The 24,091-nt window shown below is 45.5% G+C and overlaps 1 protein-coding gene across 1 annotated transcript in view; it reads right to left on the bottom strand.

Annotated features, from left to right (window-relative positions):
• Positions 1 to 24,091, bottom strand: part of ATP8B1 (ATPase phospholipid transporting 8B1) — a 126,044-nt gene that overhangs the window by 32,152 nt on the left and 69,801 nt on the right. Inside the window, exons 3-13 of the mRNA XM_059140999.1 lie at positions 14,259 to 14,356; positions 12,607 to 12,720; positions 10,567 to 10,665; positions 10,407 to 10,468; positions 8,002 to 8,074; positions 7,826 to 7,896; positions 5,525 to 5,607; positions 5,246 to 5,404; positions 4,987 to 5,075; positions 2,710 to 2,900; positions 18 to 226 (exon numbers count right to left, since the gene is read on the bottom strand). Of these exons, the coding sequence (XP_058996982.1) occupies positions 18 to 226; positions 2,710 to 2,900; positions 4,987 to 5,075; positions 5,246 to 5,404; positions 5,525 to 5,607; positions 7,826 to 7,896; positions 8,002 to 8,074; positions 10,407 to 10,468; positions 10,567 to 10,665; positions 12,607 to 12,720; positions 14,259 to 14,356 (1,248 nt within the window). The remainder of the gene's footprint in view (positions 1 to 17; positions 227 to 2,709; positions 2,901 to 4,986; positions 5,076 to 5,245; positions 5,405 to 5,524; positions 5,608 to 7,825; positions 7,897 to 8,001; positions 8,075 to 10,406; positions 10,469 to 10,566; positions 10,666 to 12,606; positions 12,721 to 14,258; positions 14,357 to 24,091) is intronic.

Here is a 24,091-nt window from a genome sequence, read left to right as displayed (position 1 = left end):
CGATGGCTTCCACTCACCATAGATTTGCCCATTGATGCAGCACTTCTTAAAGGTCATGATGTTTTGCGTGAGTGTCCCTGTCTTGTCTGAAAAAATGTAATGGATCTGGCCCAGCTGCTCGTTCAGCGTGGTGGTTCTGGCCTTTGCAGGCGTGTCCTTCTCTGGATAGTACATCTGCAGGTCCCAGTTTATGAAGTAACTCTGTCCAAGCCGGATCACTTCCACACTGGGAAGACAGACGCAAGGTTACTCTGGATGGCGCTCTCAGATCCGAGAGGCACGGAGCGGGCTTCATCTATACTCGTGTGCATGGGAACGGGCTGCCCATGAGCCCTGCAGGGTCCATGCGCCCAGCCTCCGGGTTCTCCTGACCAGACACATCTTTCTCCAGCCTTGATTTCTCACGCAATCCTGAGTATGTCTGACCCCAGTACCCTGTGGGACTGGCGACATGGTGACAATGTAGCAATCCCTCTTCTCATTCCCATAGCACCTGGGGATGACGGACATGGCTATGCTCACCTCTGCCCCCAGCTGGAGGGGAGGGTCCACGAGGTTACAGACCCTGTGTGCTCATAAGTAGGCCCTAGGGCTCTCAGCAATTAACTCCTACACTGTGATACCACACTGTGAAAAACCAGGGTTTTTTTTTTCCCTAAATTTTTAAGGAGATAAAGAATGTCCCAAATAGATACTCTAGAAGAATCATCTCAATTTTAAAACTCTAAGGGATTAAATATATCACAGTTCTAAGGAAGCTGTTGACATGTTCAGCCAAGGTTGAATGGGCAAAAGAGGTCTTATAATAAATTAAAGAGATGGAAAAAGAACTCCTTCTCTCACCCTGTAAGTATTTCCTGAGTGCCCTCTATGTACAGACACCACTCTAGGTACAGGAGGCCACATTAGGAAAGAGAACAGACAAAATCCCTGTCTTTAAGGAGGTTACCTTCTACTGGGGACAAATACAGAAACCTGTAAATACAGCATGTGGTGAAAATTCCCCCCAGAGAACATCAAAGCAGGGTAAAGGGAAGATGGAGAGCAACAGGGAACGGAAGTGACTTCTAAGCTGGAGTGGGTCCGAAAAGGCCAGCGTGCTAAGGGGATGTCCAAGCAGAGGCCTGAAGGAAATGAAAGAGCAACCATGTAGGTAAGAGGCGAAAACATTCCAGGTGAGGACCAGAGCAGGTGCAAAGGGTCTGTGGTAGGTACTGGCACCACCCTGAGGAGTAACAAGGGGACTGGAGTTGAGGGAGCCTAAGGAGGGGGCGAGGTGCAAGAGGTGATGAGGGGGAGGAGGAGAGCAACAGACCACACTGGGCCTTGTGGGTCACAGCGTGGCCTCAGAAATGAGTTTATCCTGAAGGTGATGGAAAACTACCATAGGTAGAAAACAAAGCAGAATGACCTGATCCGACTTATCAGATCTAGAAGGGCCTTTATTTCCAAGAGAAATAAGGAAATCACATTAATCACGACATGATTTTTTAAAAACTGAAACTGACACACAGTTTATTTTATAACGCACAGTTTTAAACAAAATCATCTGTTTAGTAGCTCCCTCAACAAAGGTAAAACTCATCTCAGTTTTTTGTTGTTGTTTAAGTGACTGCAAACACATGGCTCCCCAGGGCTCTACTCCATGGAGAGAGAACAGCAGTAACTACACATAATAAAATTACAAATCAAACAAATGCACATGTAATAAAATTAAAATAAAACAAGTGCTTCTAATTACAGAAGTATATGTGATCCTATACATATAGGGCTGTTACTTAATTGGAACTCAGAGGAGACTCTGGCTCCTGGGTATATTCCAACACACAACTCCCCATCCAGGGGGTCTAAAATCCAATGGCTGAATGACAGCAGGCCTTGAGGTTGAAGAAGGAAAAAAGTGAACAAGAAAGGAATCTCACCAAGCAAGGTGATCACCACTGTCAGAGACAAGACCTTGACTCCTCTATTGTGGTTGAGATTGAGATGAGAAACAGAGCACTCTGAGAGGCGGACTGAGGGCGGGGAGAGGGGTATTCCCAACGGAAAGTAGCGGCCAGGAAGCATTTTATAAGCAAGGGATGTACCAGGCGGCAATAAAGAAGACCCAGCTAAGAGATTACGAAGGCTCCTGAAAAGGAAAACAACTAAGTTTTCCCACGACGCTAGAAATCTCCACCTTCTCCCAAGGCCCTTTCTGAAGCTTGGGCTCTGAAGTCCACGGAGAAGGAATCTTACCAAGGAGTGACTTCTGGACTCCGGTGGTCTCATCTGCAAAGTGGGCAAGACACAAGGTGCTGTGCCTGGTACGGACCAGACACTCCCGTGTTGACTTCCTTTTCCCCTATTACCTCCAATCCTGAAATGAAGGTTATCTTCTTACTTGCTCCTTACGGCCTCAAAGACCAACAATTACTGATGGAACTGAAGGTGCGAAGTTGGGAAAATGTGCTCACGCTTCCCTTTTTTTTTTTTAAAGATTTTATTTATTTATTTGACAGAGAGAAATCACAAGTAGATGGAGAGGCAGGCTGAGAGAGAGAGAGGGAAGCAGGCTCTCCGCTGAGCAGAGAGCCCGATGCGGGACTCGATCCCAGGACTCTGAGATCATGACCCGAGCCGAAGGCAGTGGCTTAACCCACTGAGCCACCCAGGCGCCCCTGCTCACGCTTCCCTTAAAGCAGGAGGCCCACGAGAGGCCAGCCTTACCTGACATAGAGAGAGATGGGCACCATGGTGTTTAGAATGATGATGTAGCCCCAGAAATTTAGGAATCCACGGTAGGAGGGTGTATAGTCTTCTCCATCATAGAGGTACCAAGAATAGTTGCCAACTTGAGCTTCCCAGTAAGCGTGGCCAATGGCAAGACCAGCAGAAACCAGGATGAGAACAACAAAGATCTAGAAGACACGAAACACTGAAGTGTATTTGGAAGACAGACTGCAAACTCCCAGAATGTCACAGGTACTAACTAATCTTACTGAATACCTCGCACGTTTATAATTTAGTAGTCAGTAAAAACACACTTAAAGGGAAAACAACGCCACCAGGATGCTTTGAAAGCCCATCTGAGTTCTGTGATTGACTAATTTATCCTACGTCACACATATAGGCACAGTTTTGTCCCCAAAGCTACGGTTCAAAAGAGAAAGTGGTGCCTTATGTTCAAATTCTTAATCGTCCTTTAATGCCTGTAGGGCATTCAATCCATGACCTTCAGTTTGAATAATATCGTACTGCTTGGGGAAGGTACCTTACATGAAATAATTTCAAACAATGCTGACTTGGGATGCTTAGAGAAAATATCTGAAGGAATACGTTTTTTAAGTTAAGAGAATTTCATCCAGATTTGGGTAATGATTCCTAAAGATTTAATTATCACTTCAAGTTTAAGGTCACTTAAAAAGTGGTACCCTAAGTATATCCTGTTGGGGAAATTATGAGGATACACTTAGGGGATGAATGCAAAAGTCCACTGTCCTCACGGTATCTGGTATTTATGGGTAGGAATACAATTTCTGAGGACAGATTTAAATTTCTGGACACAGATTCCAATAGTGCTCTATCTCAAAACCACATGGCTCAGCAGGAGAGAACTCATTGTGAGTCGTTTGGCCATAACCAGGACAAAGACGCTGAAGATGCACTTAAAAGGTTCAAAGTTTTAATGAAATTCCAGATCAGAGAAAAAAAAAATTCTCAAATCAGTGTATTACTTTTATATGACTTTGAACAAGTATATGTAAAGTACTGTAAGTTTTAGAATTCCCCCAAAACCTTATGAATTCAAATTAACCTAAATACTTGCGAGAAAGTGAATTTTCACTGGGAAATCAGAGGATTGCCTAATATTTGGAGCCAGGCCTGAGATGCTATCCTTAAATGACTTTGCAAGGTTTGCCTTTGGCTGACATCTGGGAACTTAGACGGAAGGGTTTCCTTTTCCCTTATTTCCTGATAAGAATGACTCTTTGTGCCTAACTGTAAAACAACATGGTTTATGTCGGCCACCTGCGTTCTTCCAGGGAATCTGGAATTTTGGTACCCGCCTGGCCAATGGTGCCTATGTGAGCAGATCCCAATAAAACCCCAGGCACAGACCTTCCCTGGTACGGACATCTCACATGGCCTGTCAGAAACTGTTGCTCAGGGAATTAAATGTGTCTTGCCGTGTGAGCCTACTGGAAGTGACTCTTGGAAGCTGCCACCTGGCTTCCTCCAGACTCTGCCTCATGGGCCTTTTGTCTTTGCTGATCTTGCTTTGTAGTAAGTTACAGTAAGTCATAGCTATGAGGCGAACTAGCTTCTCTAGTCTATGAGTCCTCCTAGTGAACCACCAAAGCCAGCGGTGTTCTTGGGGACTCCTCAACACACCTTATACTTAGCCTTGCCTTTTATGTAGACTTCTACAGTGTATGTGATGGGGGAAAGTTTGCGTTTACAAGAACTACCCCTTGGGGAAACTAATAGCAGTAAAATCAGCCCTACATTGACTCTAGGAGCCCAGTCTCACAAACTGATCTTGGGCTCCCTGGTCACTCTAGTTAAAAGACGCTCAATCAGAGGCTCCTACAACTGGAATTTCAATTCCCAAAAGGATTCTCCTATAGGAGGTATGGCATTTCTGAGAAAAAAGTAAGCGAGTCCTCTCTCTCCCACCTAGCCTTGGAACACCGCATGCGTTCTTCTCCTTGGCTTGCAGAGGTAAGATTTCTCTGCATTAAGAAAAGCCTGGGGGCACCTGGGTGGCTCAGTGGGTTAAAGCCTCTGCCTTCGGCTCCGGTCATGATCTCAGGGTCCTGGGACTGAGCCCCGAATCAGGCTCTCTGCTCAGAGGGGAGTCTGCTTCTCCCGCTCTCTCTGCCTGCCTCTCTGCCTACTTGTGATCTTTCTCTGTCAAATAAAATAAAATAAAATAGGCTAAAACAGCATTACAGCAAAAGACAGCAGTCTAGCCTCTCATCTACTGAACTAGAAAATAAGTACCGTATAAACCATGTAGTTCATCAGGTAATCAATTTTAGTTCTTTTAAATCTGGTTTTCCCACTATTCTTCATTATTTTCGTGTCAGCACCTAAAAGCAGAAAATTCAAACTGATCAATACTTGGGAAAATCAATTCACAGCCACGTCAATAAAACTACTCTTTCTTCAGTTTTGACGGACAATGAACAGAAAAAACAATCCCCTCTTTAAGACTTAAAAGCATGTATCAGATCAATTTCCCAAGAAACTCCGAAATTACCTGCAAAAATGACCAATCCATGGCAGAAATCCGTGTTCCTAATGACACACCCACGTAACAAAATTTTGTCTGCATCCAGAGGAAAACTTGTGTTTCTCCAAAACAGTGTTCCTGTAAACTTATCTAGTCGATTATTGGGTTCTTCGCATTCAATAAAACCTTTAGAAAAATATGATTCACGTAAGTACTCACATACGAAAGAGATTGTGGTTTTAATTTTAACTAACTGGGACTGAGTTGAGCAACTAAAATTTAAAACAAAGACATGTTTGCACAAACCATCAAATGCTGTCAATGAATTTTCTCTTTGGAGGTATTGGTGTGTGATTTCAAGTGCCATTTTGAACTTTAGATTGGTTTCTCTAAAAGGAGAGGAAAAGAAAATTAAATGAGTAAAATTTGAAGCCTGGAGGGGAAATATATGAAAAATGCTACAAAATAACATTTAGGTATGCCTGGAAGCAAAAGCTAGGTCATTAGCTTTTCCGATTTTCAAACTCTGTTTGCCTTGGAACTTTGGATTTAGTGAGGTTATTTCCAGAACAACAGAAAAACTTCCTTGGCAATGACTTGGGCAATGTTGGTCCCCTTCACTGTTTGTTTTTATGGGCCAATATGGTTGGGACGGAGGCACCCACATGCTTCCTGTCCTCCTCATTACTAACTTAGCTTTCGCCACCCGCCTAGACTATCAAACTGCTATTTATTATTATTTTTAAAAGATTTTATTTATTTATTTGACAGAGATCACAAGTAGGCAAAGAGGCAGGCAGAGAAAGAGGGGGAAGCAGGCTCCCAGCTGAGCAGAGAGCCCAACGTGGGGCTCCACCCCAGGACCTTGGGATCATGACCTGAGCCGAAGGTAGAAGCTTTAACCCACTGAGCCACCCAGGCACCCCATCAAACTGCTATTTAAAAACTTAGTTCCTGGGGGCGTCCAGGAGGTTTAGTCGCCTGAGCATCAGACTCTTGGTTTCAGCTAGGGTTGTGATCTCAGGGTCATGGGATCAAGCCCTGCATTGGGCTCTGTGCTCACCACAAAGTCTACTCAAGATTCTCTCTCTCCTCTGACCCTTCCCCCTCCCCCTGCTCAGGCTCTCTCCCTAAAAGAAACAAATAAAATCTTAAAAAAAAAAAAAACTTAGCTTCTAATATTTAATCACACTAAGATGATTCTACAAGACGTATTTGTTACAGAAAGTGTTTGGACTCTGTCAACCTATTATTTCCAGAGAGAATAACTGGATCCCGTATTTCTGAAAGAGAATTCTATGTAGGAGCGGAGGTGGGAGCCTTACCCCCCAGCACGTGGCATTTCCCACCCACAGAGCAAGGAAGGCGCATGCTCTGGAAAAAGGAGAGTCAGGCTGGGCATGTGGGCGCTGGATGTCCTTTTGTGGGCTCCCCAAACATGGACTCTGGGGTTCCCATATATTCAGATGCTGACCTGCAGCCCTCAACCTTCCCGTTCTGTCTGTTTTGACAGGGCCTGTTGGGATTTTCTACCTTTGAAAAGTTTTAGAGGCTCTCACTCATGGGGATAATGGCTGTTTTATAGGGAAGACTGATCAGCTGACTAACTTACAGAGCAAAGACAGACCTGGTGCCTCTGAGAGGACTTCAGCTCTCCACAGAGAACTTACGGGTATCTAGGGTGTGAGGTAAGGTGCTCACCTCAGAGAGGGAAGTGCCGACACTAGCTTGGAGAACCAGCACGAGGGAGCAGCGTCCCAACCTGGCCACTCGCTGTGTGACCTTGGGTAGGCTACCTCCGATCCTTGTGCAGGCTACCTCATATTCTTGTGCTCACCTTTCCTCGCGGGTAACGTCGATGTGGGGCCAATACTTGTCTTATAGGGTTGCTGAGGAGACTAAATGAGCTAATACATAACGCTAAGGCAACACAGTAGGCACTCAAGTAACGCATTCCAAACTGGTCAAAAGCAGTGGCAGTGTAGTAACCTAACCTGAACCAATGAAGGGAAAATCCAGAAGTGCCTACTGACAGATACTCCTTAAGAATCTGTTTTTTTCTTGGGACGCCTGGGTGGCTCAGTTGGTTGGACGACTGCCTTCGGCTCAGGTCATGATCCTGGAGTCCCGGGATCGAGTCCCGCATCGGACTCCCAGCTCCATGGGGAGTCTGCTTCTCTCTCTGACCTTCTCCTCATTCATGCTCTCTCTCACTGTCTCTCTCTCAAGTAAATAAATAAAATCTTTAAAAAAAAAATAAAAAAAAAATAAAAAAAAAAAAAAGAATCTGTTTTTTTCTAAAACAGATTATACTGACAGTCATTCGTATGCATCTCGACATCTCGACACTGCTCAGGTGTGTACAAAGGGCTCAGGCATCCATGCTTCTACGTTCCCTCAATGTTGGGGGTGGGCAGGCTTGAAATCCCCACTATACAGATGGAATTGGGAAAAAGAGAGGCTGGTCTGCTGGGGACACTGTTGGGTACCCAGCAAGTGCTGGGGGCAGGGCCAGACCTCAGGCTCCTTTTCATGACCCAATTTTCAGTGGAATGAATGTGCCCTCAACCGTCGGCCTCAGAACAGACCCAGTGAAGACCCACTTACCCGTCCAGTTCGGCTGTTTCAACATAGCAGAGGCTGTTGGGCTCCGAGCTGGACAGCAGCAGGATGTCAGCCTGCTCAGAACAAAACACACCGATCACACAAAGATCCCCAAGACAAAACTGAGCCAGAGCCGCTGGGAGGTCAACACACGAGGCATGCAGGGTTTATTCACTTACGGGAATAAAATCATTTTTTTTCAGGCGAATGACATCTCCAACTTGAATCTCTTTCCACTTGGCAACTTTGAATCTAAATGTTAAAAATGATAGTTTATTGGCTTTTTCAAAGTTACTGGCAAAAGATTTGGAATTATTCTTTCTAGAAGCCAACCATTCTGGGGAAAGCGGGACTATCACAGAGAAAGGGTTTTCCTAAAAGGACAGCCACTGAATGATGAAACCACATTGAGTGGTTGCGGGAATCACAGTCTCCTCTAAAGGAAGTGGTGGTGATGGGGACCTTTGTGACCTGTTCCTTCCTAGGTCACATAGTGAAGGCTAGAGGGGGTACTTAAATGTGCAGCAAGGAGGGATTCCGGGCACCGCCTTTGTTTTTGCTCAGGTCCTGTGTGCTACTACCTCTCCTGCTCTCTTTCCTCTGGGCTGTCCACCACCTGCTCAGGACGCAGGTCTCAGGTGGTCCCGGGGCTATTTTCAGTCTTAAATTCCATAGGAAATACCTTTAAATATCTCACAAGTCAACATCTTTTTTAAACATATTTTTAAAATATCTTTTAAAACAAGTAGTCTGTTTTAAAGATGTTCATCTAGACAAAAGGTATCCCTAATAGATACTGTGAATCTACCACAACTAATAATCTTAATTTTTTTGGAGGCAGAAATCCAATTATTATGTGTGTCCTCCCATTAATTCATAGATAAAAGAGAGCTGGAGTTGAGAATGGGTATTTTTTTTCAACTTAAAATACATCTTAAATATATGCCTATACACCAGATTCACCAATTTTATTAGAATACATAATTCTTAATCTTAGCATCAAAAAGAAAAAACGTGGCTCATCTGTCAAGAAATGAAGTGGTAGTTAGTTTACATGTCAGTATCTGGAAAACTGTAAATTAGAATTGGCATATGAGTGTCAAATTATAAATGAACAAGTTAAGAACATTCTTCCCACAGAGCTTTCTGGGGGTATGAGAGGCAATTCAGTTGAACCCTTCCACTGTGATATCTGGTTTCCCCTTGGGAGGTCCCCTACCCTCCTGACAAGGTCCGAGTCTCTGCACAGGCTTGACCCTAGTCCAGGGGGAGCTGGGGCGACAGCCCCATCAGATATGCACCCGACCCCAAATTCAAGGCCACTTGGAACTACTCTTTATCAATGGAGTTAACCAGGCTGTGGCCTATCGCCAGGGTCGTGGGGGCTGGCTGTGAATGTTACTGCTCTCCCTGACTGGGGCTGGCTGTGAATGTTACCACTCTCCCTGACTCTAAGTGATTTGAAAGGAAACCTTCAGAACAGAATCCACTTATCGGGGCAGGAAAAAAAGCCATCCAAACAGAATGACAGAGTCTGTATGCAAATAGACACAGCGGAACTGTGCGTCTAAGTCACCTTCTTTTTCTCAGGGTCGACATCTAAAGGAGTCTTTGAATTGGGCCTTCACACTATTTTTTTTCTTTTTCACTGAAATGTGATTGATCTAGAATATCCTAGTTTCCGGAGTACAGCACAGGGATTTGGCATTTTCTCAGTCACTATTTTTAGCCCCTGACTTGTGGTTCTGCCTCCAGGCGCTGCGCAGAAAACAGCTCATTCCTGGTCTGTGAGTTGGCACCTCGGTCACAGCTGACGATGGTTATTTAACATTTATGGAGCACTGTCGGTGTGTTGGAGGCTCTGAGGGACCAAAACAAACAAGCAAACAAAAAACCCCACAAAACCCTAACTGAATACCATCAGGACAGTCTCTTTGAGAAACCTAGAGTTCGGGACAACTGAGACGCCGACACCAATAACCCTAATGAAAGTCAGGCCATGAGAAGAAAGAGCAAAGCAAAATGCCCTCAAAGTGCAGAGAAGGGAGAAATCCCTTGAGATGGAGAATCAGGAAAGGTGTCAAGGTATTTGGGCAGAATCTTGAACACATCGGTTTGGGAACGGCAAAGACGGAATTCCAGGCTGAAGGAGTAAACAGTATCAACAGTGCTGGGGCGCCTGGGTGGCTCCATCAGTTCAGGGTCTGCCTTCGGCTCAGGTCATGATCTGCAGAGTCCTGGGATCAAGTCCTGCATTGGGCTCCCAGCTCAGCGGGGAACCTGCTTCTCCCTCTGCCCCTCCCCCTGCTCAATCTTTCTCCCTCTCAAATAATAAATCAAAGTTAAAAAAAATAAATAAACACAACAGTGCTGTTACCTTAGGGCCCGTAACCCAACTTGGCTATAGCCTCTGGGTCTCGAGGAGGAGACCAAGTCTTAGTAAATTAACAGAGACCCTTCAAGGGAAACGGCCGCTGTACTGACAGCCTTCTAAGGTCGGAAGGGTTGTCTCTAAGCATGTTTCTGAGCACAGTGACCCACTCTACCCCTGTAACTAAGTAACAAACAAAGGAAGGCACAGTACCTGCCATCCTTAATGACTTCACACGTCCTATTATTGATTTCGTTATCCATTTTATGGCGAGCCTTTACAAGACAGAAGGCAAAAGATTATTTTAATCATCTCAAAATAGAAGGTACCGATGCCGCCTCGGCGAGGAGAAAGCCGCACGAGCAATCCTTACCACGTCGTCCACCAGGTCCTTGATGGCCGTGATGCCCAACACCACGAGCAAGGGGAACAGGGTGGTGTACCATGCCAGGGTCGAGATTTCAGGTATTGCCTGCCAGAAACACAAGGAAGACGTGTGCCCATGGAAGCATGGCCTCTACAGGTGACTGCTAACTCCAACTTCCCCTGACACTCGAGTCTACGCCCTGCAGAGCCTGGAGGAAAGGCAAGGCATCCGAGCCTCCAGCCAACCTTCTTCCTGCTGCCCTCTCCAGCTTCTGACCTCCAGGAACAGATCCCGGAGGACGATGCAGAGAACAGGCTCTCCACTGCTGGTTGCCCAGCCAGTGGTCTCTGAGGGTCTCAGGATGGAGGTCAGGACGCATTAGGGAGTGGCTGAAAGCTCATTATTGCTCTGGGCATCTTTGGCGGTCACCACTACTGGTCCAGCAGAGAAAGGGGCTGCCTTCCCAGGAGGCCTGGTCCCCTTGAAGACAGGCTTCAAGGTGGAACAAAAGATTGGGAGGCAAGTTTAGTAAAGATCTCTTGTAATCCAGTATGGATTTTCAGACCACATAACGTAGTGGTTAAAAGGACAATCTCTGCAGAGAAATTACTGGATCCAAATCCTGTCTTGCTCTCTCACTCAGGGCTTTGGGATTTGGAGCAAGTTCCTATACCTGCCCAGGCCGCAGTTTCTCTGCAAAATGGGAGGTTATGATAGTCCTCGCATCACAGAGAAGAATTAAGTAACAAGGCAAGCAACTGGCTATAATTTATTCCAATTTAAATTGCTCTATCTTAGGAGACGATGGTTAGGGGTGGGCTGGAAGAGAGAAAGCTCACTTGCTGCATTATTCTCACGGTGGGTAATTCCCCTCTTCCTTGTTCGAAGGCAGGCGGGCAGGGAAGGACAGCTCACTTAGCACAAAGCAGAGCCTTCCAATTTTAGTGTTTGTCTCCACACGGGCCTATTTCAAAGGTCCCTCCTGATAACAGGACCGTTCTGTACTCTCCAGCCTGGAGGTTTCATATTCTACCGCATCTGTCGGGTCTCTGTTTCTCCCTCGGGTTTCCTCGCCACTCCCCGCGCCCTCCATCCCGACCTGGGCACACACACACTCCCATGTCATGAAGCCTTCCGGAGGGAATCCCAGCAGAGGAGACCGTTTTCTAAATCCAGCTCTGGTTGTAAAAAAGCTGGTAACACCAAGTGGCGATGCTGCCCTTCGTAGCCTGCACATCGGGGGCTAAAGGTCAACAGTCTGGCAACGAGAGGGTATAAAGTTCTCAGACTCTAACAACAGTTACTACACAGGGAAAATTCACACTCTCCAGGTAAGTGAGTCCTTTACAACAATGGGGACAAAGACTCAGGAAAAGAACAGGCCTTTTGTCCACATAAAAGCAGCTTGCAAAAATAATTTATTGAGATTTATGACTCAAATATTAACACAAATTAATATTCTTGAGGAAATCAAGCATCTGAAGAGAAAACAAAGGGCTAGCAAGCACACAGAAAACCAGAATTTTAAGGTACTAATAATTTTACAAAGTGAAGGTTTTAACTGTGGTCACTTTGGGGAAACCAGTTTTAACACTCACATCAGGATGAAATGGAATTTTAGGGGCACCTGGGTGGCTCAGTGGGTTAAGCCTCTGCCTTCGGCTCAGGTCATGATCCCAGGGTCCTGGGATTGAGCCCCACATCGGGCTCTCTGCTCCGCAGGGAGCCTGCTTCCTCCTCTCTCTCTGCCTGCCTCTCTGCCTACCTGTGATCTTTGTCTGTCAAATAAATAAATAAAATCTTTAAAAAAAAAAAAAAGGATGAAATGGAATTTTAAAAAAATATACAATTAAAATATCTCCACTTGCTTCCTTTCCCTGTTCATGGAACACTGTCGCGCTGGTTCTGTATGAGGCACGATTCCTTTACATTAGTGTTACACTAACGTAACTAACTACACTACTTTCAAGATTATACATGTCCACAGTTTCAGTGTTACTGAGTCATCACAATTCAAAACAGATTTAAGACGTCGAAGGTCATTACCTGTAAGATAAGAAGGATCAGGAAATAGAAATTGGCTGCTCTCTTAAACTGCTCAAACAAATTCATCGGTAGAAAGGAAAATGCATTATACTTGTATGTTTTAATTGCATTATTCTGTTGGGGAGAAAAAAAAAAGAAAGTCACTCTATGTGAGGTCACACATTTGTCCCAGTGTAAACACACCTGCAAAAATCCCTAAAGCCTGATGGCCTATGGTGGCACAGGATATTGGCCAGAAAGACACTGAGATTTCCTTTATGCCTTTTATTCTAAACAGGGCCTCCTTGACTCTTGGAGGCTCAGGTTAGAGACAGTAACAAGAAGTAGACATTTGCCCTCAAAGGATCTCCACGGCAAATCTGGCTGGGGAACAAGCAGACGCTGCTGGCAGATTCCTCGACTCCTCAGAGCCTCTTAGAAAATGGAGCAAAGGGGTGCCTGGGTGGCTCAGTGGGTTGGGGCCTCTGCCTTCGGTTCAGGTCAAGGTTCCAGGGTCCTGGGATCGAGCCCCGCATCGGGCTCTCTGCTCAGCGGAGATCCTGCTTCCTCCTCTCTCTGCCTGCCTCTCTGCCCACTTGTGGTCTCTGTCTGTCAAATAAATAAAATCTTAAAAAAAAAAAAAAAAAAAAAAGAAAATCGAGCAAAGCGAGATGTCCGCGTGGACCGCAAAGCTGGAGGAGGGACACTCTTTTACTTAAGGAGGGATGAAGGCTACTATGCGCTGAACTGTGTGCCCCCAAAAGATATGCTCGATCCTAATCGTAGGACCCATGACTGTCATCTTATTTGGGAACGGGGTCTTTGCAGATGGGATCATGTTCCAGCGATGTCACACTGGATTAAGGTGGGTCCTGATCTGACAACTGCCATCTTTAGAAGACGAGGACAGCCAGACACAGACATGGGGACACACAGGGACAAGGCCATGTGAAGATGAAGCCAGAGATTGAAGGGATGTGTCTACAAGTTAGGGGGCGCCAAGGATTGTCAGCCTCCTCCAGAAGCTAGGGGAGAAACTTGGAACAGACCTTCCCTCATGCCTTTTAGAAGGCACCAACCTTGCAGACACTGTGATTTTGGACTTCTGGCTCCCCAAACTGTAAGAGAACGAATTTCTGTTGTCTTAAACTAGCCCGTTTGTGTCCCTGTTACAGCTGTCCTAGAGAGCTGAAAGATGTATTACAACATGTAAGCATACACTTGGCAGGTGATATCCTATTTTAAAGGTAATCAGGATTATCAGAGGTGAAAATATCTTCAAAGCCTCTAAGTCGATCACAGGCAGAGAAGTGGGAGAGAAGTTATCAAGATTCCTTTCAAATTCCTATTACTTTCAAACACAAGACTTCTGTGACATTATTATAAATTCTTATATAAAACATTAAGAGCGCTCCGTGCACATAGGGAAGATTCCAGTCTACTTAATTTTGTTTTGGTCTGTGTCCAGCCACTCCTATTCACCTTTATAAAACTGAGTGTGATGAATGATCATGATACTCTATAGAACGGACAATGATGACCAACGGCCCAGGGCCAGGGATGACCTGGAAGGCAGATGTCTCATGAAGCTGGTAAGCACAGGGGCCACTGGAGGACACTGGCTTTTAGTAAAGTTAACTTTACTAACTTTTAGAAAGTTAAAATCAACTTACCGAGTACTTGCTCTCCTTAATACAAAAGAACCTTGTGTTCATGAAGTGAGGTTGTTCATGGAAGCTTCGATCGTTTGCTTTGACTTGCCATGTACAATCTTTTAAAAAGAAAGAGAAAAAAGTCCATCGGGCAGAGAATTAGCATATGGGTATGGGCTGAATTTTGTCCTTCCCGGGTTCAGATGTTGAAGTCTGAACTCCCACTCCGAGCCTCGGAATATAATCTGATGACATAACCTTTATATTATACGATGACCTGACTTCCAATTCTGATTACTGCAGATGTAAGCAAGTTAAAATGAGGTCATTAGAGTGACCCCCAACCCAACAGGACTGATGGCCTTCTAAGGATTTTTTTTTTTTAAGATTTTATTTATTTATTTGACAGAGAGAGATGACAAGCAGGCAGAGAGAGAGGAGGAAGCAGGCTCCCTGCTGAGCAGAGAGCCCGACGCGGGACTCGATCCCAGGACCCTGAGATCATGACCTGAGCAGAAGGCAGCGGCTTAACCCACTGAGCCACCCAGGTGCCCTGATGGCCTTCTAAAACAAAGTAAATCTGCACACGGAATGCACAGTGGGTCGCAGGGAAAACACCCCCACCTCCAAGCCAGTAGGCGAGGCCTGGAACAGACCCTTCCTTCCCTTCCAGCCCCTGGAGGAACCAACCCCTGCCCACTCCTTGATTGCAGACTTGCAGGCTCCAGATCAGAGATAATTAAGTTTCTGCTGTTGAAGCCACCCAGATGGTGACACTTTGTTACAGGAGCCCCAGCAAACTTGTGGATATGTTGTCATTTGACCGACGACTGTCCATAGAACACTGGGGATCTAAGAATAATCCTCGTTAAACACGAGCCAAACACAATCCCAGAGCCTCGGGAGGTCACAGCTAAATGAAACCAAATTATTATTTTCACACTCACGTACTTGGTTTGTAAAGTTTCTAACCCATTAAATAGTGAGTGAATGGATAAGTCAAAGAAAAGGCCATCACTGACTAATTCGACACTCTTGGGACCTGATCACAGATCAATGTCCTCTGCTCTACCTCACGCGCTTAATTATCACACCCGCAGTGCTGAGCGGACTCGGTCCGTTCAATCAGTAGAGACCCAAATTCCCAGGAACCTGAGAATGTCCACAGCATCTCTAATGCTGGGGGGAACATTTCTCACCCAACAGGTGTCTCATTAAGCCCTTCTCCCTAACCATCCCCCTCCCCCACTGGCCAGCACTAGCTCTTCCTAACCTGATTCTCCTTGGGGATGGTTCTCTCCATGGTTACTGGAAGACGCGGTCTACGGGTTTAGTAGAACAATTCATATCTCCTGGGAGATCACATCTTCCTCATTCCCACTCTAACCACCAACCACATTCCTAACATCTGTGCTTATCATGCCCTTATTTTTCTGTATAAGTTTATCAAGTACGGACCCCCCCAAAATAAGTTGTTCAGGCCAGTTTGAGCTGTATCACGTGGATTCTTCTGTGAATTGCTTTTCCACCTTCAACACTATGTGAGTTTCATCAACACCAGTGTGGGTAACTGCTCTTCACTGCCACTGGCTTATAGTACCATGTGTATACCGCAGGTTCTAGTTCTTCTGTTGGTGAATATTTGGGGTGCTTCTAGCATCTTGCTATTACAAATTCTTTTGCTATAAACATTCTCAGATTGTCTTCTGGAATTCATAAGAATATTTTCCAGGTATCTGTTTAGAAGCAGAAAGTCTGGGTGATGACTCTCCTCTTTTGGTTGCCCACAATTCTTGCTGCAGCCTCCTCCTACTTCTCTTGACTGCCCCTGAAGGGACAGGAGTCCAGTCTACATTCAGGGACATCATGGGGCGCTGGGGGGTGGGAAGAGGAGAGGTAGGAGGTGGTGGTGGTATGACCTTAGCTATAGCATTGGAGAACCAGTCAGGAAGGCCTGAGGCAAGATGGCACCCTAATACTGTCTCTAAAGAGCCGGAGAGTGAGGTGGGGGTCGTCTGACTTCAAGATTGGTATCTTAGCTTGCACCATGGTGACATCACACAGTCAATCCACTGTGAGGTTACCACAAGGCTGTGGGACATAGAGATTCCAACAAAAGATGTGTTCCACTTTGAGATGGCCTGTATATTTATCTAACCCTCACAAAGGCAAGCTGGAATGGTCTCCAGGAAGTCTTCTCTGAGCCTGGGCCCCCCCAGACTCCTTTTTAATGAGCCTTTTTGCCCCTGTCTCCTTTTTAATGAGACTCCAAGGTTAAAGCTTCCATGCTCCCGAAACCCAGCCCCTGGCTACCTTCTGCCATCTCCACAGTGGTCTCCCATGTTCCTCCCTCCACAGCCTGAGACACAACACCGACCTCTCCACCTCACGGTGGGACCATTCTTTTGTGGTAGGGCTGGCTTTAAAGTTTCTCAACAAGGAGCCAACCTAGTGGCTCTCTTACTCCCAAAACCTGAATCAGCGGGAGATGGGCTCCTCCCTGATGTGCAAAATATCCTGGGGTCCTTTGTGGTGTGGCTATAGCTGCTGCTTCTTGGGCTGGTCCAGACTCATTTCTTTTTGTCATTTCTAGTGGGTCCAGAGCCAGCTAAGGACTCGCTCTAGGTAGATTTCTGAGTTGACCTGTCACCCCCTATGTTATAGCAGTTGTCAGCCATCCCATAGTGATAGGAACTCCTCCTACTGGGTGTCTGGTCCTCCCTTCTTTCCTCTCGAGCTTCGGCGCTGGCCTTGGAGACTCCCTGGCTTCCAACCTGTCCCCTTACGTGGCCTTCACTCTGCAAGACTGAAACGAGGGTCCCACTACTGCAGGCTTAGCTACTTTGGTGACAGGCATGCCGGTGGTCTCCAGGCCTGGAACCAGCTCACCGGGCAGACTGGGGACCCCCATGATGTGCTGAAAGTACCCATGGAAGATATGCTTGCAGACCTTCCTGATGACTAGGAAAGGTCAAGCTCGCAAGGTGAAATCTAGTTTACTTCTGGCTCAAGTCCTCTCTGTCGCCGCGGATGCCCAGTTGATTGAGCCCAGAACCTAATGGAAATTTCAGCGAAAAGGACCTTCTCACTGAGCAATGATGCACCCGGCAGTCAGGCTACATCCACAGAAGGAAAATATTTCCACCCGCCTGGTCTGTTTTATCCACCTGCTGCTTGACTTCTTCTGGCCCATGACGTGTGGCCCTGGAGCGAACATTTGCTCAGTGCTTACTACGTGTAAGACATCATGCTGAGGAGTCCAGTTTCTCCGACCATTTGGCTGTATGCACTGGGACTTCTTTTGCGATCTATGCTCCAAACCACCCCAAGAAGTTTGCCCACAAGCCGAGGTGGGAGGGATGCTTCTGAGCACAGGGTTGACTTTTCCACCAGGAAGGGTAGAAGTCAAGTACCTGACCTCACTTGGTTTCCTCACAGGAAGGGATAAGCATAGGGCTACTATGAAAACTCAAGACAAGGATGTCATCCATCAGGAAAGAAAGTTGAGGAAGCGCCTCTTGCCATCAGGTCTTCCGCAGACTTGGGTTTGAATGTGCATACCAGATGAACTTCCTTTGTAGGCTATACATGGGTGGTCAACCCAGCTGGAATGAACCCCTCCCCCTCCCTGGCACACCGGCAAGAGAGGGAAATTAACAACTAAAGGGACTCAACTATTTGTGAAGATGGAAATATATTAAAGAACATTTACAGGTAAGAATTCTAAAATTATTATTTTTTAAAGATTTTATTATCTGACAGAGAGCGAGCATAAGCAAGCACAAGCAGGGGGAGGGGCTGAGGGAGAGGGAGAAGCAGGCTCCCCACTGAGCATGGAGCCTGATGCAGAACTCTATCCCGGGACCCTGGGATTACGACCTGAGCCACTGAGGTGCCCCTAAAATTATTGATCCTATACAATTATCAAAATAAAGATATACTTCTGAAAATACTGTATTTCAGTTTTTAAATGATTCCTTTTCTGTTTTACTTTTTTAAAAACCACAATACCATTGCTACAAATTCCTCTTGCCTCATCTTGGCCACCCTTCATTGGGTAATCATCATGATCGCGCTATCACACACGGAACTGCACCCAGCCTCTTTCTAGCACAAGTGCCGTTTTATCAAGTGGGAAAATTAAAACGGAACCGTAAGACAACTCATCAGCACTGTTACAACGTGCGCTGTCACACGACCAGAATCTAGTGTACACGATCAGAACAGTTCTCCCCCGCTGGAACAGGAGATCTAAATAAAAAGAGCTAAAAAAGAGATTTTAAAGGGTGATCTTGAATCCATTCTCGGTTTTGGTAACTTGAAAATGTATGTGCTTTTAACAGTTTCTGTTAGCATGCAGATGGTTTGCGACACAGCTCCGCCTACCAGTGTCCCAGAACCTCACGGAGCTGCTGTTCTAAAACCCACGAAGGCTAAGAAGGAAAACAGACTGGATTCCTCAAGAAGCAAGAAAAGGCCAAAGGGAAGGGATAAAAATCAATCTCAGAAAAACTCGAGAGGAAAGAATAAGCTGCCCAGTTAGTGAATGAGCTAGATTCATTGCCTCCCCCGTACCCCGTGGTTCTTTTTTGTTTTAATTTTTTATTTAAATTCAATTTAGCTGGGATGCCTGGATGGCTCAGTCGGTTAAGTGTGTGCCTTTGGCTCAGGTCATGATCCCAGGGTCCTGGGATCCAGCCCCCCACTCAGCAGGGAGTCTGCTTCTCTCTCTGCCCCCTCCCCTGTTCCTCCACTCGTGTGCACTCTCTTTCTCAAATAAATGAATAAAATTTTAAAAATATATAAATTCAATTTAGTTACCATACAGTGCATTAGTTTCAGGGTAGGATTTAGTGATTCATCAGTTGCATGTAACACCCAGAGCTCATCAAGTGCCCTCCTTAAACCCATCACCCCACCCACCTCCCCTCCAGCAACCCTCACTTTGCTTGAAATTTCCCCCCAAATTATGCCCCTAGCCAGTGGTTCCTCCGTCTGTCCCGCACCATGCCTCATCCCCAGCCCATTCTGATGTTAGCTGCTTCCCACAGAAAGGGTGTCTGACCTCAAGCAGTGGCAGTGACGGGTCTACCAGAAATGCCCTTGGTCTCTTCATTTCAGGGCTGTGATAACACCTTGGGGAGACTGGAGAAAGTAACCAGTAGGTCTTGATCTGCAACATGCTGACCTTAACCACAGGAATTTTCTAGTTAATTTTAGAAACCTGACTGCAGTCAAATAATCAATAACCACCCTATTTCCAGCAAGGTTCCTTGTTTGGCATAATTCAGGCAAATCAGAGGGCAAACAAACTGATGCCTTCTCCTGATTCTCCTCTGAGTGTTATGCTCATCGCTTGAGGAAAATTTCAAGCGGGGATCCTAAGAAAAGCGAAGACAGAGTTCTGGGGTTTAAAATGCATTTGCAAAACACATTATATCGTACTGCATCCCTCTTTTGGACCTTCAATGGACCCACTGGCATATTAAGGGCTCAGAGAAGAAATGTGTTTAATTGTATTTAATTTGGTCTTTTCAAAATTAATGTGACCATGGCACATTTAAAAAAAAAAAAATCACACAACATCTACTAATAGGGTTTGAGAAGCTCTGTGCTAGAGCACATGCCTTTAGGAAGGGCAGCAAAGTAACACCTGGAAATACTCATGTCTTTGATCAAACATTTACTAAATTACTCACTTGGAACAGAGAACTTTACTAGACATTTGAACCACAAGACTAATTTACAGAAAAAGAAGAAAGCTTATCCCATTTTCTAGAATGGAAATACTAAGAAATGAGAAGAAATAATAAACTGACCAGCAAAAAATGCACCTATGGCCCTTTGGTAAAAAGCTCTGAAGACAGCAACTAACAACATCTGTAAACCCATCAATGCATGTGTCCAGAAATGCATGTGACGTCGGCCAGCTATGGCTCAGAATCATCTCCAGATTTGGTAAATGCATATTCAATATATCTAAACATTGCCACATGATATTCAGAGTGCTCCCACTGGCACCCAAACCTTTGACAGCTGCCATACAGAAAGTAAGTTCCCCTGGACCCTCATCCTTACCGCTGGTTCTGATTTCTTGCTTACAAACAAGCCAACAACCAAAGAGCTACACGGGTTTGTACAAACCACAATGGAGAAGCAGAATAAAAAGATCTCAAGTTTAACATCAAAAGGAAAAACCAACAAACCACAGAAGAGAGAAATGGGTAAAGGGCATGAACAGATATTTCATACAAAGGGAAATTCCATTGGTTCTTAAACATGTGAAAAGATACTCAAGTTCATAAGAAGACAAGTGCAGTTCTTCGTGGAGGTACGAATTTTTAGCCTACAAGGGCAAAATATTGGCAAAGAGCAAAGAATCTGATGACACGCTGGGTTGAAAAGAGAGTCGAGGGTCAGGCCCCCTTAAGTGGTCTCTGTGAACAGCAACTGAACCACATCTATCAGATTTTAACACATCCACATGCCCTGGCAGATGGAGCAATTTCACTTCTAGGAATTTATCCCCCACGTATGTATTCATGCACAGGAGAAATGATATGTCTTGGCACAATTCAACATAGCCCTGTTTATCAGGACGATCAGAAACAATGCCACCATGAGCAACCGGTTAAACATCTACACAACAAAAGTCTATGCAATCTGCAAAAAAGAGTAAGGCAGCTGAGGCGCCTTCGTGGTTCCATTGGTTAAGGGTCTGATTTCAGCTCAGATCGTGATGTCGGTTGGGGTCCTGCAAGCGAGCTGAGTCTGCTTGTCCCTCTCCCTCTGCCTTTCCCCCTGCTCATGCTCTCTGTCTCTCTCAATAAATTAAATCTTCTTTTAAAAAAAGATTTTATTTATTTATTTGACAGAGATCACAAGTAGGCAGAGAGGCAGGCAGAGAGACAGAGGGGAAGCAGGCTCCCTGCCGAGCAAAGAGCTCGATGCAGGGCTCGATCCCAGGACCCTGGGATCATGACCTGAGCCGAAGGCAGTGGCTTATTAACCCACTGAGCCACCCAGGCACCCCTCAATAAATTAAATCCTAAAAAAAAAAAAAAAAAGAAGAAGAAGAAGAAGGCAGCTTTCTATGTACTCACAGAAAGATCTCCAAATCACACTAAAGGACAGAAGCAAGGATGTCAAGTCAAGAAATGGGCAGAAGACATGAACAGACACTTCTCCAGTGAAGACAGAAAAACGGCTAACAGACCCATGAAACAGTGCTCATCATCATTAGCCATCAGGGAAATTCAAAGCAAAACTACATTGAGATAGCACCTTATACCAGTCAGAATGGCAAAGATTAGCAAGGCAGGAAACAACAAATGTTAAGAGAGGATGTGGAGAAAGGGGAACCCTCTTACACTGTTGGTGGGAATGCCAAGTTGGTGCAGCCACATTGGAAAAAAGTATGGAGATTCCTCAAAAAATTAAAAATAGAGCTACCATATGACCTGGCAATTGCACTACTGGGTATTTACCCCAAAGTTATAGATGTAGTGAAAAGAAGGGCCATATGTACCCCAGTGTTCACAGCAGCAATGGCCACAACAGCCAAATTGTGGAAAGAGCCGAGCTGCCTCTCAACAGACAAATGGATAAAGAAGATGTGGTCCATACACACAATGGAGTATTACTCAGCCAACAGAAAGGATGCATACCCAACTTTCGTATCAACACGGACGGGACTAGAGGAGATTATGCTGAGTGAAGTCAGTCAAGCAGAGAGAGTCAATTATCATATGGTTTCACTTACTTGTGGAGCATAAGGAATAACATGGAGGATATTAGGAGAAGGAAAGGGACTTGGACGGGGAGATGAACCACAAGAGACTGTGGACTCTGAGAAACAAACTGAGGGTTTTATAGGGAAAGGGGGTGAAGGGATGGGTGAGCCTGGTGGTGGGTATTAAGGAGGGCACATACTGCATGGAGCATTGGGTGTTATATGCAAACAATGAATCTTGGAACACTACATCAAAAATTAATGATGTATTGCATGGTGACTAACATAACATAATTTAAAAAAAAAAAAAAAAAAAAAGGGACACCTGGGTGGTTCAGTTGGTTGAGCGGCTGCCTTCGGCTCAGGTCATGATCCCAGCGTCCTGGGATCGGGTCCCGCATCGGGCTCCTTGCTCGGCAGGGAGCCTGCTTCTCCCTCTGCCTGCCTCTCTGTCTGCCTGTGCTCACTCGCTCGCTCTCCCTCTATGCCTGACAAATAAATAAATAAAATCTTTAAAAAAAAAAAAAAAAAAAAAAGCTGGGCTGTCTACCATACTGTGCTTCCAGGCATGGGACACACAGAATTAATGCACAATAGGGATGCATGCTTATACACATACTGACAAAGTGTGTTTATGTATCTGTAAGTACACAGACACAGGTTTGTAAGTATTCTTTGATATACAAGTGTACATGTATCTCCGGAAGGTCATTTGAGAAACTGATGACATCAGTTTCTTTCTGGGAAAGGAAACCACATGGCTGAAGAACAGAGGAGACAAGTTAGGAGACTTCATCTTCACTGTTCCCTCCTATAATTAGGATGCAGGGGCATGCACTACCTTTTAAAACAATATGCTTACAATTCAATTCCTTCCCTCTATAGGTTTACATATGAAGCCAGTATGCAAGTTGCTTGATTTTCTTATGGTCATTATACCATTGTATCTACTATTTTTTTTTTAAGATTTTATTTATTTATTTGACAGAGAGAAATCACAAGTAGTCGGAGAGGCAGGCAGAGAGAGAGAGAGGGAAGCAGGCTCCCCACTGAGCAGAGAGCCCGATGTGGGATTCGATCCCAGGACCCCGAGATCATGACCTGAGCCGAAGGCAGCGGCTTAACCCACTGAGCCACCCAGTCGCCCCTGTATCTACTATTTTAAAAAGTACTTTTCTAAAGGCACGGAACGGGTGGGAATAAATCAAGAGTGAACAGTATAGAGGCACCTGGGGGGCTCCAGTGGGTTACAGCCTCTGCCTTCAGCTCAGGTCATGATCTCAGGGTCCTGAGACCGAGCCTCGAATCAGGCTCTCTGCTCAGTGGGGAGCCTGCTTCCACCCATCTCTCTCTGCCTGCCTGTGATCTCTGTCAAATAAATGAATAAAATCTTTAAAAGAAAAAAAAAAGGAGTGAACAATACAGGAAAAGATGGAAGTCTAGCGGTCATGGGTTCTGATGTCCAGCTAAGCCAAAGGGATTCAGGACAGGAGTGGCTGGTCAGATCGTGGTTTTCCCTGGTCACACTCACAGCAATGAGCAGGATGTATTTAAAGAGATCAAATCTAGAGGCAGAAGACCAGTGCAGTCACTGAAAGGAGAGTGGATAGAAGCCTGAGCCAGAACTATGGGAATGCAAATGGAGAGAAGCCAGATTTAAGAACTGTAGATCAATGATCTGAATGTGGGCAAGGAAGAATGAGAAATCAAAATGAAGTCAAAAGGAGAAAAAGATGACCCCAGGGTGCCCGCTGGGGCTCGTCTGGTCGAGCCACAGACGAGCTAGAGGACACAGAGGTGCAAGTCTGGCTCGGGGACTGGTGAACTGAAGACACCTAGAAGACACGTGGGGAGGGGGGGACGGGACATGACCATCCAGGAGCCACAGAAACAGATCTGGACTCCAGGCTGAGGTTTAGGGCAGAGACAGAGATTGGAAGGTACTAAACATGCCGATGTGGGTGGAAACCAGGAGCATGAATGGGTTATGTCAGAAGCAATCGAGGAGGAAACAAAGCTACGAGCAGGCAAGATATTTAAGTAGTGGGAGGAAAGGAGGAATCCAGGAAAGAGACTGTGAGGCTCAGGGAGAAATCAGGAGAACTCGTGTCACAAAGGTGAG

The sequence above is a fragment of the Mustela lutreola genome, chromosome 11 (genome assembly GCF_030435805.1).
Source record: "Mustela lutreola isolate mMusLut2 chromosome 11, mMusLut2.pri, whole genome shotgun sequence".
Classification (NCBI taxonomy): Eukaryota; Metazoa; Chordata; class Mammalia; order Carnivora; family Mustelidae; genus Mustela; species Mustela lutreola.
The sequence above is the reverse complement of the archived record's forward strand: the minus strand, read 5'-3'. Positions and strand labels throughout refer to the sequence as shown.